The sequence below is a fragment of the Gossypium hirsutum genome, chromosome A12, assembly GCF_007990345.1.
Source record: "Gossypium hirsutum isolate 1008001.06 chromosome A12, Gossypium_hirsutum_v2.1, whole genome shotgun sequence".
Taxonomy (NCBI): Eukaryota; Viridiplantae; Streptophyta; class Magnoliopsida; order Malvales; family Malvaceae; genus Gossypium; species Gossypium hirsutum.
The window spans coordinates 2,988,621-3,000,929 of NC_053435.1; the positions used below are offsets into that span (position 1 = coordinate 2,988,621).

Here is a 12,309-nt window from a genome sequence, read left to right on the forward strand (position 1 = left end):
ATTTAACTCGAACAAATATATTTGATTTGATTCGATTCGAATTCTATCTCACTCGACTCGATTCGAGAAAACTTCAAATTAAGTTAGAATGATAAAATAAGATTCTAAAATTCGATTAACTCGAAAATTTTCTATTTGATTCGATCAAATGCTCACCCCTACATATATTTCTCATTTTCCCTCCTCTCATCATTCTAATTTAGAAGTATTCATTTATTGCATTAGGATAAAAAATAGTTATCCCTCCTATTTTCTTTGCTCTCACTTTTCTTCCAGATTAAACATACTTTAAATTTATTTTCTTTCAACTTGTCCATTCTCTCTCCTCATTCTTCACTTTTTCATCCAGCCAAGAACACTCTAAAATGGAAGGGGGTGTTTGAAAGTTAGAAAGTTTATTGTTAAATGAAATTGAAACAAGGCTAACTCACCACCCCATTGAGCAGGCTGAGCAAACAGTTGGGCTACAGCCTAGAGATATGCATGGGTCGGGTTGGGCTGAGCCCAGACAAAATTTTAGGCCCATTTTTTAAGCTCGGGTCTAGCCCGATCCGAAATATGGGCCTAAAAATTTGTCCAAGCCTGACCCGAAATAAAATTATTAAGCCCAAGCCCGGCCCGGTCCATATTAATTTTTTTAGCTTATTTCATTAAATAAAAAAATTTAAAATATAGTAAATCAAATACATTTAAAACAAATATTAAAATAAGAAACAAATAAAAAATGATACTAAAACAATTCTTAAAACAATATACAAATTAAAAATATAATAAAAAGTGATTATATTAAAATTGAAAATAAAATGTAAATATGATTAAAAATAAAAAATATATATTTAGTATATAATTTGGGCCGAGCCGGGCCGGGCTGGGCTCGGGCCAAAAAAGTTTTACCCGAGCCCGGCCCGTTCTCTAAACGGGCCTTTTTTTTGCCCAAACTCATATTTTGGGCCTATATTTCTACCCGAACCCACTAATTTTTCGGGCAGGCCTTCGGGCCGGGCCGGGTAGCCCGACCCATGCACACCTCTACTACAGACTAGTTCTGTGTTTTAACCGTTAAATTAAGCTTAAAGCCCTCTTTAGAATGTACTGATATGTTATAACTTGGTACCATCCCTATTACAACTCCATGGAAATCACTTCTGTCACTTGTTTTGAATTAGTTTTAAGACATCTTATTTTCTACTAGAATTTTATTTATCTTTTAACTATTATTTATTTTTATGTTATTATAAATTATTTTAATTACTTATATATAATTATGTTTTTCCTTATGGGTAATATACAAAATAACCAAAGGAAGTCTAACTCTTAAGTTGAAAAAGGATTCACGAAAGACAAATACAATGTTAGGTAGGTCAAATGTGAAGCTTTCTTCCTTTTTTTTCTTTAGAGATAGAATCATATGTGTTACCAAGATTCCATGAGCAAAGACAAACAAACCTGCCATCCCATACAATATAATACCATTAACTAATTACCAATTAAATTTCACCTTCGGGGTTAGTTCACTTTCACTTTATTGAGGAATAAAATTCAATTCGATTTGAAAAAATCAAAAAAATAAATTTGAGTTACTTAATTTTTTCTGAATTAACTCGAATAAGTAATTCGAGTTTTAAGCTCGAGTTGAGTTGAATTTTATAAATCGAATTACTCAAATAACAAATTGATATAAATACTCTTTTAGTTCCTGTCAATTTTGAAAATGAGAAATATGATTTCTCCCTCAACAAAAATTACAAAATAAATTCTAAAATTTATATTTTAATAAAATCTAAAGAATATATAAAAAAAATTAAAAATTTTCTAAAATAATAATTTAGACACATAAATTAGTTCAAGTTTATCATACTAAAGTATTTTTTTTTCTTATTTTACTTTGAATTTTTTTTTAAATATATATGATTTCAAATTTATATGTTCTAACATGAAATTAGTTATATTGTAATAAGATTTTAATTTGACATGTTTAATTTTTAAATTTCACTTGATTTGACTTTACTTGAATTTTATTTACTCGATTTAATTCGAAAAAATTTCAAATTAAATTAAGATGATAAAATAAGACTAATCAATTCGATTAACTCAAAAAAAAATTCACTCAATTTATGGACTAAGTTCAACACTCATTCCTACTTTCTAATGTTTTCAAGTCAACATTCTCCTCATTTACTTTATTTTTTACCTACTATTGAAATTATGTGTATATATATATATATATATTTATTTAGAATGTTTAGTTATTGTGGATCAGTTCCTTTCCCCTTTTTCTTTTTTTTTTTAATTTAGCTTGAAATTCTTATCATGTTTACATCAGAATTTTATTTAAAAAGGAAAATATTCTTCCATCTTCATCTCCTGCCCTGACCTTTAGTTTTAAATGGCTTCTGTGTAAAGAAAGATATGAAATATGAAAGATTCTCGTGATCATAGGCTCTTAAAGAAAAAGACTTACTGTATTAATATTACTTTTTATGTTATAACGATTTTTAAAGAATTATATATTTTGATACATTTATGTATTTGTATTGTATTGTATGCTAAGAAATTTAAATTTTCAGAAATACAACGTAGATGCATAATTATAATAAAATATCCTAATCACTAGGTCAGCAAGGAATCCAAAAATATCAACTGCCTTTATCTTCATCATAACCTAATATTGATCAATGGTGCTGATATTTACTTGTACATAAGACGTTTTCAGGTTAATTACACAATTACATATAAGAATTAACCCAAATATTTTATATTAATCAATGGAGCACACAGTTTTTTATTTACTGATTCACATTTTTTAAAATAAATAATTATATAATTAAAAAAAACATTAGAAGTAGTTGGATATCACCAATGGTTGGTGGCTTCAATGTCAATGGCTATCCTTTTTCCCATGTTTTCCAAAAAAAAAAAAAAAATCCTTGAAGCAACAGGCCAACAGACACATCCCCCTTTCAGTGATAATTATCAATATTTAAATATGTAAATATTATGGTGCACTACTTGCTTGAAAGCTGTGAATGAATTTTTGTCAAACATTTCGGTTGGCTGCAGTGTTATGGTTAAAGAGAGGCAAAACAACAACACTCAGCTCTATGAACCTTCTTCTTCCACATGATGTCAAGCAAATAACCTAACTCTGTTTGATTGAACCGCTATTAATCATTCAACCATTTCTGTCATTTTGCAGTTTAAGATGATCATACATATATTAGCCATGAATCAAAGATATTGGTGATGATGCAGTTTTTGTCCATAGAGTGGGCACCACCTCACCTGATCACTAAGCTTAGAAGCAATTCCTTAAAAGAGATGAAGTCCGTGGGGGTTGGTGAAGCTAATTAGTCTTCTCTTCTATATTTGGTGCAAATCAAATGACCATACGTTACCAAGTAGCCCCACACAACAACACCAAACTTTCCTTCCTATCAATGCTGATAAGGTTACGGGATTTTGAAATTTAAAATAAATAAAGAATTGGTCAAGTTTATTAATATAAATTGACATATAAGCTCCTAACAAAATCTGCTTCCTTGGAAATGAAATAAATATTAACTATTATAAATCATGCCCTTCTCATATTTCTTTTTATTTTTTAAAAAGTTAATTTATTAATTTATTTAATGAATGAAACCATACAATTCAAGAAATAATAATAATAAACACTTGTTGTAGATGGTGAATGACAAACTCCATCAACACAATAAAGGCTTTAGTCTTAGCATTAATAAAACATCGTGATACGTTGACAATTGGTTTTGTCACATCTTAAGCACAACATATTTAGAGTGATTGCGAGCACTTAATACGATAAGAAAATCAACCCTGAATGGTCCAAAGCAGCGAGCAAAAATTAATAAAAAAATCGAGCATTCATCAAACTAGAGAAGACAACAATAAAACTATCCTTAAAATCACTTGTAAAACTAATGTTACATGCATAAACAAGATTGAAAAAACGTGTTACAAGAGCAGACAAAAACTTCTAAAACTGAAAATTTATTAAACAATGTAAAAACAAACAAAAAAATATATAAAACTTAAAACAATACAGATCCAAATCGACTCATAAAATCATTTATTATTTTGAAATACTCTCAAAATAAAAATATATTAAGAAGCTGATGAGAACCACCCACTATCCAAGAAAAATTATTAGTGGCCAGTGGAATTTTAGCAAACAACATTTACTGTTATATGTCCATCACAACTTGTAAAGCGTAAAGTCATGTAGAGTCAAAAAAAATTGATGAAAGGGATAAAAAAATGATTTTTTATTTTGCACATATCTCAGTTCCCCCAACACATTTAATCCTACAATTACTTTACAATTATCAATATCAACTAAATCATCAAAATTCAACAATTTAATATGTTTTGACAACATCACCTAAAATTATTTATCTCAAACATCATAAGATTGATTCCATTACAACTATTATAACTTTATATATATATTCACAACTAATCATTCAGGAGATATATTTTTCGGGTAAAGATTTCAGTCCTAATCATTTTTTTCTAATTAAAAAGATTTGTTCATTTAAAATAATGTTGAATTCTTGGTTTAAATCATAGTTTTGTATTGTACGTGGCCAACAACTTAGCCAATTGTGGTCCAGCGCGAAGGATTTGTTAAACCAAAGAATTCTGAAGGATATTTTTTCCTTATAAGGATTGACATTTGCATGACGCAGGATCAAACTCAACATGTCCTGTTTTCTGACCTGGACCAATGACATTTGACTTCTAAAAGGGAGCACAAGAAATGGCATATAGGCTATCATTCCTCCGGAGTTCACCTACTACCACCATTGTGGATGTGGGCCACTGGGCCCTACACGTTGCTGAGATGTCCTCAGTCTTGGTGAAGCCCCAAATGGAGTTATCAGTTCCACTTTCCCTGTTTGTATATATATATACACATGCTGTTGGATGGTTGGAGAATTCATTTAGCCCAATTCTCTTCTCTAATACACCCACTGTAAAAAAAAGAGAGAAATCTGATCAGACGGTGAAAATGGGTAGCCTTGAAACTGAGAGAACAACCACAGGATGGGCTGCCAGAGATCCTTCAGGAGTATTGTCTCCTTACACTTACACTCTTAGGTATTCTCTAATTTTGCTGTTTTGTTTTTTAATTTTGTTCAAGGTTCATTTCTGGTTCGTACATGGTGATTTGCTGTAATAATAATCGTGTTTGCAGGAACACTGGTCCTGAGGATGTTTTCGTTAAGGTTATGTGCTGTGGAATCTGCCACACTGATCTTCATCAAGCCAAAAATGATCTTGGCATGTCAAACTACCCAATGGTTCCTGGGTACTACTACAACTGTTTTCTTTATGTTTCCAAGCCTGTTTCTTTATCTTCATGTTCATGAGTCAATGAATTTCTTTTGGACTTTTTGGATTGTGAATTTATTACTTTTTCCCAGGCATGAAGTGGTTGGTGAGGTGTTGGAAGTTGGGTCAGATGTAAGCAAGTTCAGAGTTGGTGATATTGTTGGTGTTGGTTGTCTTGTTGGATGTTGCAGAAACTGCCGACCATGCGACTCAGACAATGAACAATACTGTCTCAAGAAGATCTGGTCGTACAATGATGTTTACACTGACGGCAAACCCACCCAAGGTGGCTTTGCTGGTTCCATGGTCGTTGATCAAAAGTAAGAATCATAAACTATATGTGCTCTGCATGTTTATAGAGTAATTGAACAGGCCAAGATAAACTAGTTTCAGGGATTAAAAATAGCATTTGTGACATGATAAACGCTATCAGACCGAAAAAAAGTGATACCAAATACAAAAATTGATGTGATGCTTTTGCTTATTAGGTTTGTGGTGAAAATCCCAGAAGGAATGGCACCAGAACAGGTGGCACCGCTGTTATGTGCAGGGGTGACAGTTTACAGCCCATTGAATCACTTTGGTTTAATGGGGAGTGGGTTAAGGGGAGGAATATTGGGACTTGGAGGTGTAGGGCACATGGGGGTGAAGATAGCCAAAGCAATGGGGCATCACGTAACAGTTATAAGCTCATCTGATAAGAAAAAAGTGGAGGCTTTGGAGCATCTTGGTGCTGATGACTACTTAGTCAGCTCCGACGCTGAAGGGATGCAAAAGGCTGCTGATTCACTTGATTATATCATTGACACTGTGCCTGTTTTTCACCCACTTGAGCCTTACCTTTCATTGTTGAAACTCGACGGCAAGTTAATCTTGACTGGTGTTATTAACACCCCTCTTCAGTTTGTTTCCCCTATGGTCATGCTTGGTGAGTCTATTTCTTTAACTTTGAACCTATATATAGATGCTTCTTTGTTGGCTGCTCTGGTTTTTTTTGAGTGGAAGGCTAATTCTCTGTTTTCCCTGCCCAAAATTTGTATAGGGAGAAAGTCGATTACAGGGAGTTTTATTGGGAGCATGAAGGAAACAGAGGAAATGCTTAACTTCTGTAAGGAGGAAAATTTGACCTCAATGATTGAGGTGGTGAAGATGGATTATATCAACACAGCAATGGAGAGGCTGGAGAAGAACGATGTTCGATACAGATTCGTCGTGGATGTTGCTGGAAGCAAGCTTGATCAATAGAACCAAATTAAATACAAACACAAACTCTCTTTAATCAACAAAGAAATACTACATGTTTAAACATGACTGTTTGTCGTTGCTCTGTTTTCTCTCTTGTGTTCAACATGCCTTGTGGTAATAAACTAAAACATATATGTACGAGTTACTTCTTCTTTTGTTATTTCTGTTTTCCTTTTGAAGATGGAAATGCATAAATTATAGAGCTTGTTTTCTTCTAAATTGATGATGAACCAAGTCTTCTTTTTTTTTTTTAAGTTATATTAGATTAGTAGGCAAATGACGAGGTAAAATGAATATATTTGGGGTTAGTTGGTGCCGGTGATATGTCCACTAAAAATTTGGCAGTGGGTGATGACTATCATGACGCTTTAGTGAGAGCGATGCATTACCCAATTCTCTCCACATAATATATTCTCAACCTGCGGCCACCACTATTCGAATTTCTTTTTATTTATTTAAAAAATCTTTAAACAGTAAATTTAATGATGCAACAGGCTGACCTTTCAACTCAATTTCAAGCAGTTTGAACTCATTAAATCGGGATCGCGAGTCTTGAATCACCATTATTCTACTCTAATTTAGCTTGGTTAATGACAGGGTTTTTGGTTTTAAAGAAAAACAGAAAAGAAAGAATACTACCCTTTAACAAAAGGAATCATGTTAAGCCAGAAAGAGGAGAAGTGCCGGTTTTGTCGTTGGGCAGTGCATATATTGGCTTGGCCGGCAAATATTTGCCATCTTTAGTATATACATTATCGTTTATTAGACCGGAGATGCACGTGTAACGTTATCAGGATGATCTATTTTTTTGAATCAAAAAAGAAAATGTCCGTCACGTTGTGGGTCAATGAAATGCTTTTTATTTGCATTTTAATTATGAATTATTTTTAAGATGCATAATGTTTTATTTAGTTTTTTTATTTTATAAAAAAAGAGTTAATTTAGTTGTCTATTGATTTTTTTTATTTTTTTAATCTTTAAAATTATAATTTTTATCAAATCACCCCAAAATTAATAGAAAAATTAATGTTTTTTTAACTTTGTTGACATTTGAATTGTCACGTGGATGATACGTCAACATTTAATTAATTTTAAAAAAATTAAAAATTCAAAAAAATATAAAAATCATTGATATATATAAATTATTTTTAAAATTTTAAAAAATTAATTAATGTTGACATGTCGTCCATGTGGCAATCCACATGTATGTCACGTCAACAAAATCAACAAACATTAATTTTTCCATCTATTTTGGGGTGATTTGAGAAAAAATACAAGTCCAAGAACTAAAAAAGACAATAAATTAAATGAAGAATTAAAATGATTTCTTCTTCTTCTTTTTTTGGTAAAGTTGTAGGGCCAAAAAAATATTATGCCTTTTAAAAAATACGGTAAACGGTCACGTAATCATTCTAAATAGGGCTCATTCTTATTTTGATCATTTAAAAATTGTGTTAATCTGATTATCATCCTTAAAGAAATTGATCAAATTTGCCACTTAGTTATTAAGAAATAAGAAATTATATTATATATATTTCTAAATCTATAAAATCAATGATAATAATACAATATAAAAATTATTTGCATGCAGAATTGCAAACGCTTCCATTATCCAAAACAAATAATCAAATTCAGATCAGGTATGACTTGAGAATATTAAAATTAATACCATTAATTTGGTGTAAAGAAATTATTTTAATAAAATAAAGCTACTGTTATGGCCAAATATTAGCTTGGTCCTGAGATGCCCGACCCAACTCACCTAACCAACAATATCAGCTCTCTTGGTGTCTATACTTTTATGGAATATGATGTTAATAAGCAGGCCATGCATGAAACTCACCTTAATGCATTTTACTATTTGATTGACTTTTTAAAGTTACACTATTGCCTCACAAATACTTAACCAACTTAAAACTACTACTACTAATAGAAACCCTGTATGCACCAGAAGGGACTAATATTCCTAATCACTCAAAACATATCTCCAATTACCATTAAATATAGATATATATCAAGCCAACCAAACAAATCATTTCATTTCTCTCATTCAAAGATAACCTAAAGATACTAGCACATCAAACATGAAAGAAAGCGAAACTGTGGAATTTGGTTTCAAATTTATTATCACATAGGAAGGCACATATTGCATCATCCTGATAAGATTGGAATGGCAGACACAAGCAAGAAAACAAGCTAATTTTTTTAACAGTTCAGCGATTAAAGTAGTTCAAAATCTATAATGGCAAGTAAAATGAATTTAAGTGAACAAGTTATTTGATAGAGAGCTTCACTTCATCTTTTCAATTCCATTTGATGAGAGAATTAGAAGACCTTTTCGTTGTTAGCAGCCAAAATAAAACTTTACATGATCCAGTAGTGCCTTCTTCTGAGCTTCCAGAATATATAAAAACAGGGTTTATCATATTTCATGAATTAATGTTATCAAATTTCATTCCTGTGGAAACTATGTATATAAATAAAACAAAATAAGAATAAATTGTAATAGATTAATACATGTGATTAAAAGTATTAATTGATTCATTTGCTTCTAAAAATCTTACATTTCATCTTAATTCCAGAATGCTCCTTTACTTTTTATATAAAAAGAATCATTGCAAAAATTCCATGAATACACAACATTTTTACTAAATTAAGCATGCATAAATAAAATCAATGCCAGAACATAATTAAATCCATGTCTTTTTTTAGCATGCGTACATACACATAAGCATATTTGCATATCACATCATGTAATACACATGTCCTAAAACATTCTCATTCGATCACCTAAAGTAAGTAAATATAGAAACCTTGTTTTCATCACTCACTAGTATCAATTTGATCTTTCTATTTCCTAGCTTTAGCTAATATACCTTGGTTAACAGAAAGTAGAGTGAACTTACGTGTTATCCGAGAAGCAACCGATATGATAAGCTTCAGGGGCATTAGAACCTTGATCTAATATAAGAAATCATTTCAATTAGAGACAAAGAAATCGATAACTTTACCATTCACTGTCTGAGAGCAGAAAGTGTGCTGCAAAAGCATTAGAAGCTGAATATAAAATTGAAAAGAAATTTTAAAAAATAACACACATTTATTTGAGAGATAAAACAAATTAAAATGAAATTGAAGTGTCCATAAACTTACAGCTACATTATTCAAAAGAGCGGCGACTTCAAGCATAGAAGATCCAGGCAAATTGCTCACGAATCTGTAGGTTATAGTATTTTAATCAATAGGATTTGCAATTAGAAGATTAAATTTAAAAAATTGGGAAATTTGAGAAGAAAAAAAAAAGAGATTAACTAACTGTTCTCTGAGGTGCTTGTTGGGATTCAAAGATCTTGGGAAGGAATCCATTGACGAAGAGTTTGAAAACGCAGTTGTGAATTTATTACAGAAGATCAGAGCTAAGCAAGTAAAACAGGAAAAAAATGGAGAAACTAGAATCAAGTTTCTATAATATTATAGAAACCAAATACCCCAGTAAGAGAGGTGGAAGCGTGAAAGGACAACATTTTCTATTAACTAATCTTCTATATTCAAAGAAAACATAATCTGCTGATGAATACCTTTAAGAGGAAAATAGTGTTCACATCACGACTAGAATTGTAGTCCTCTCAAGATGGCTGCACATTACAAGGGAAAATTGACACAACAATATAAAAACAATACAAAAAGGACAGAGCAATTGATGTTCACAGTAAGGTTAACTGTTGGCTACTAGTGTTATTAAAAAAGAAAAAACAAAATCAGCATGACCGAATTCCAAATATGTGCAGTCAAAATTAACACCAAAACTTGTTAAGAACCAACAAATTAAGTTGAACTCAAAGATCATTCTGAGCGATAATTATGAAATCTACAACAAAAATACATAAAACAATAAAGGAATATATATACATAAAGGACCAAGGAGAGCAACAAAATCATGCAAGAACTTCTATCCTCTTCCATAATGGACAAACTTAGCAAAGTACAAGTAAATACCTTCTTAGAAGACGAAAACAAACTAAAGCTGTGAATAGCTTCATTCCAAGCATCACATATTGCATTTAAAGGATGCAGGGATTCAGCAATAATGCATTGTAGTATCAAGCACGTCACGAGATTGAGGTTGCCGAATGAGTTACCAGAGCAACAGTATTTCTAGTTGTTGGTGGCCGGTGATTAGCTGTGTTTTCTAGCCGCTCCCATGCTTTTTTCCGTTTCTCGGAGGATTTGCTTAGCTCTGCTTTTTCTTCCTTTAAATGAATAAGGCAAGACATGAAAAATCCATCATCAATATCCATGAACATCTTCCTGACATTATCTAGACATCTCAATTGTTGTAAAACAAAGACATGTAACTGAAAAGTTTAACAGCTACCCTCATTTTAAGACATCAGTAAGTCCCCACAAAACTATCGCTGGGCACGGAGTTGACCGACGTATGTTACATTCAGGTCAAACATATGTAACTAAGCTCGGTCTTATTTAAGCCAACCATAAAGCTGCAAACCCTTAGTTTAGACGTTATGTAACTCGTTAAATTGGGGCCTACCCCTAAGTTTTCTCGAGTTATGCTCACTTCTGGTCAAAACTCAAACATGGCGGTGGTGTATGGTAGATCAGTGTCAAATCATAAAACATATCATCAGACTAGAAGATACATCTAGTCATTACAGGTCAAACATAGAGATATAACTAAGCTCAGTCTTATTTAAGCCAACCATAAAGGTACGAACCCTTAGTTTAGACATTATGTAACTCATTAAATCAAGACCTCACCCGCCCTCCTGAGTTTTCTCGAGTTATGCTCACTTCTGGTCAAAACTCAAACATGATGGTGTATGGTAGATTAGTGTCATAAACATATCATTCGATTCAAAGATAACATCTAGTCATTACATTTCTTAACAAGTTAATAGATGCGTGTTTTAAGGCAGTATCGTAAAAGGATCAAGATGAGAACATACTAGGCACAAGATGTATAATCAAGGCAATAATGAGATGCAAAGTGAGCATATTAAGGTATAGAGAAATTTACCTGGAAGTGGAAACTGTTAATGCAACGACCAATCTGCCAAGACAATGGGACCATAACTTTTTGGAATTCCACCATGTCGATTTCTTCCAAAATATCCTTCAACTCGTCGAGAAACATCACCTCCTTCTGGCTGTTTGTTATTGGCCAGTACTTCAATAGCCCCTTTATCACTATACTAGATAGCTTCGGGTCCTTATCGATGAACTGAGTGACACAATAAGACAATTGTTGAAAGTAAACTCCCAAAGTTTTTGGCTTGTGCAGCGGAATCAAAACCCTCTGCAAGAAGATCTTATGCTCCTCCTTTAAAGGCAGAGCGAATCCGCTGATTATACTCCCAAAATGAAACCCTAACAGATCGAGAGAAAAGGAGTAGCTATGGTGTATTGACTTGGTGTTGCTAGAAATGGGAAATTTGGGGGCAAATTTTGAGAGTTATTTGGGGGATTTTGGGACAAACGAGCGGCTAATCAAAAATTGGGGATTTTGATTTTTTTTACGGCGTTTTCACTAAAAACGCCATTATAGCTTAATTTTTTGTGGCGCTTTACTTAAAAACGCTACTATTGATTAATTTTAATTTTTTTTCATTTTTAACATATTTTTTTATTTTTCTCTTTCAAAATTTTTGTGCTGAGATTATTATCTTTTTGAATTTTTTTTAAATTTTAAATATTAAA

General features: G+C 32.0%; 1 protein-coding gene and 1 non-coding gene across 7 annotated transcripts; one reads left to right on the forward strand and one right to left on the reverse strand.

Annotated features, from left to right (window-relative positions):
• The first annotated feature begins 4,759 nt into the window (after window positions 1-4,759).
• Window positions 4,760-6,813, forward strand: LOC107938254 (cinnamyl alcohol dehydrogenase 1). Its single transcript, XM_016871351.2, has 5 exons — window positions 4,760-5,115; window positions 5,213-5,326; window positions 5,442-5,669; window positions 5,838-6,277; window positions 6,392-6,813. Exons 1-5 carry the CDS (start codon window positions 4,775-4,777, stop codon window positions 6,592-6,594), a joined length of 1,326 nt encoding a protein of 441 aa, XP_016726840.2. The 5' UTR covers window positions 4,760-4,774; the 3' UTR covers window positions 6,595-6,813.
• A 1,795-nt stretch (window positions 6,814-8,608) lies between these two features.
• Window positions 8,609-12,156, reverse strand: LOC107886781 (uncharacterized). Of its 6 annotated transcripts, none has more exons than XR_005906027.1 (6): window positions 11,630-12,153; window positions 10,591-10,844; window positions 10,173-10,229; window positions 9,911-10,010; window positions 9,748-9,811; window positions 8,609-9,555 (listed from the first exon to the last, which is right to left on the reverse strand). It is a non-coding gene; the product is annotated as an uncharacterized protein (transcript). The 6 variants fall into 6 exon arrangements; XR_005906029.1 differs by having other exon boundaries at window positions 8,609-8,983; window positions 9,501-9,811; window positions 11,630-12,130; XR_005906028.1 differs by having other exon boundaries at window positions 8,609-8,988; window positions 9,501-9,811; window positions 11,630-12,130.
• Between the last annotated feature and the right edge of the window lie 153 nt (window positions 12,157-12,309).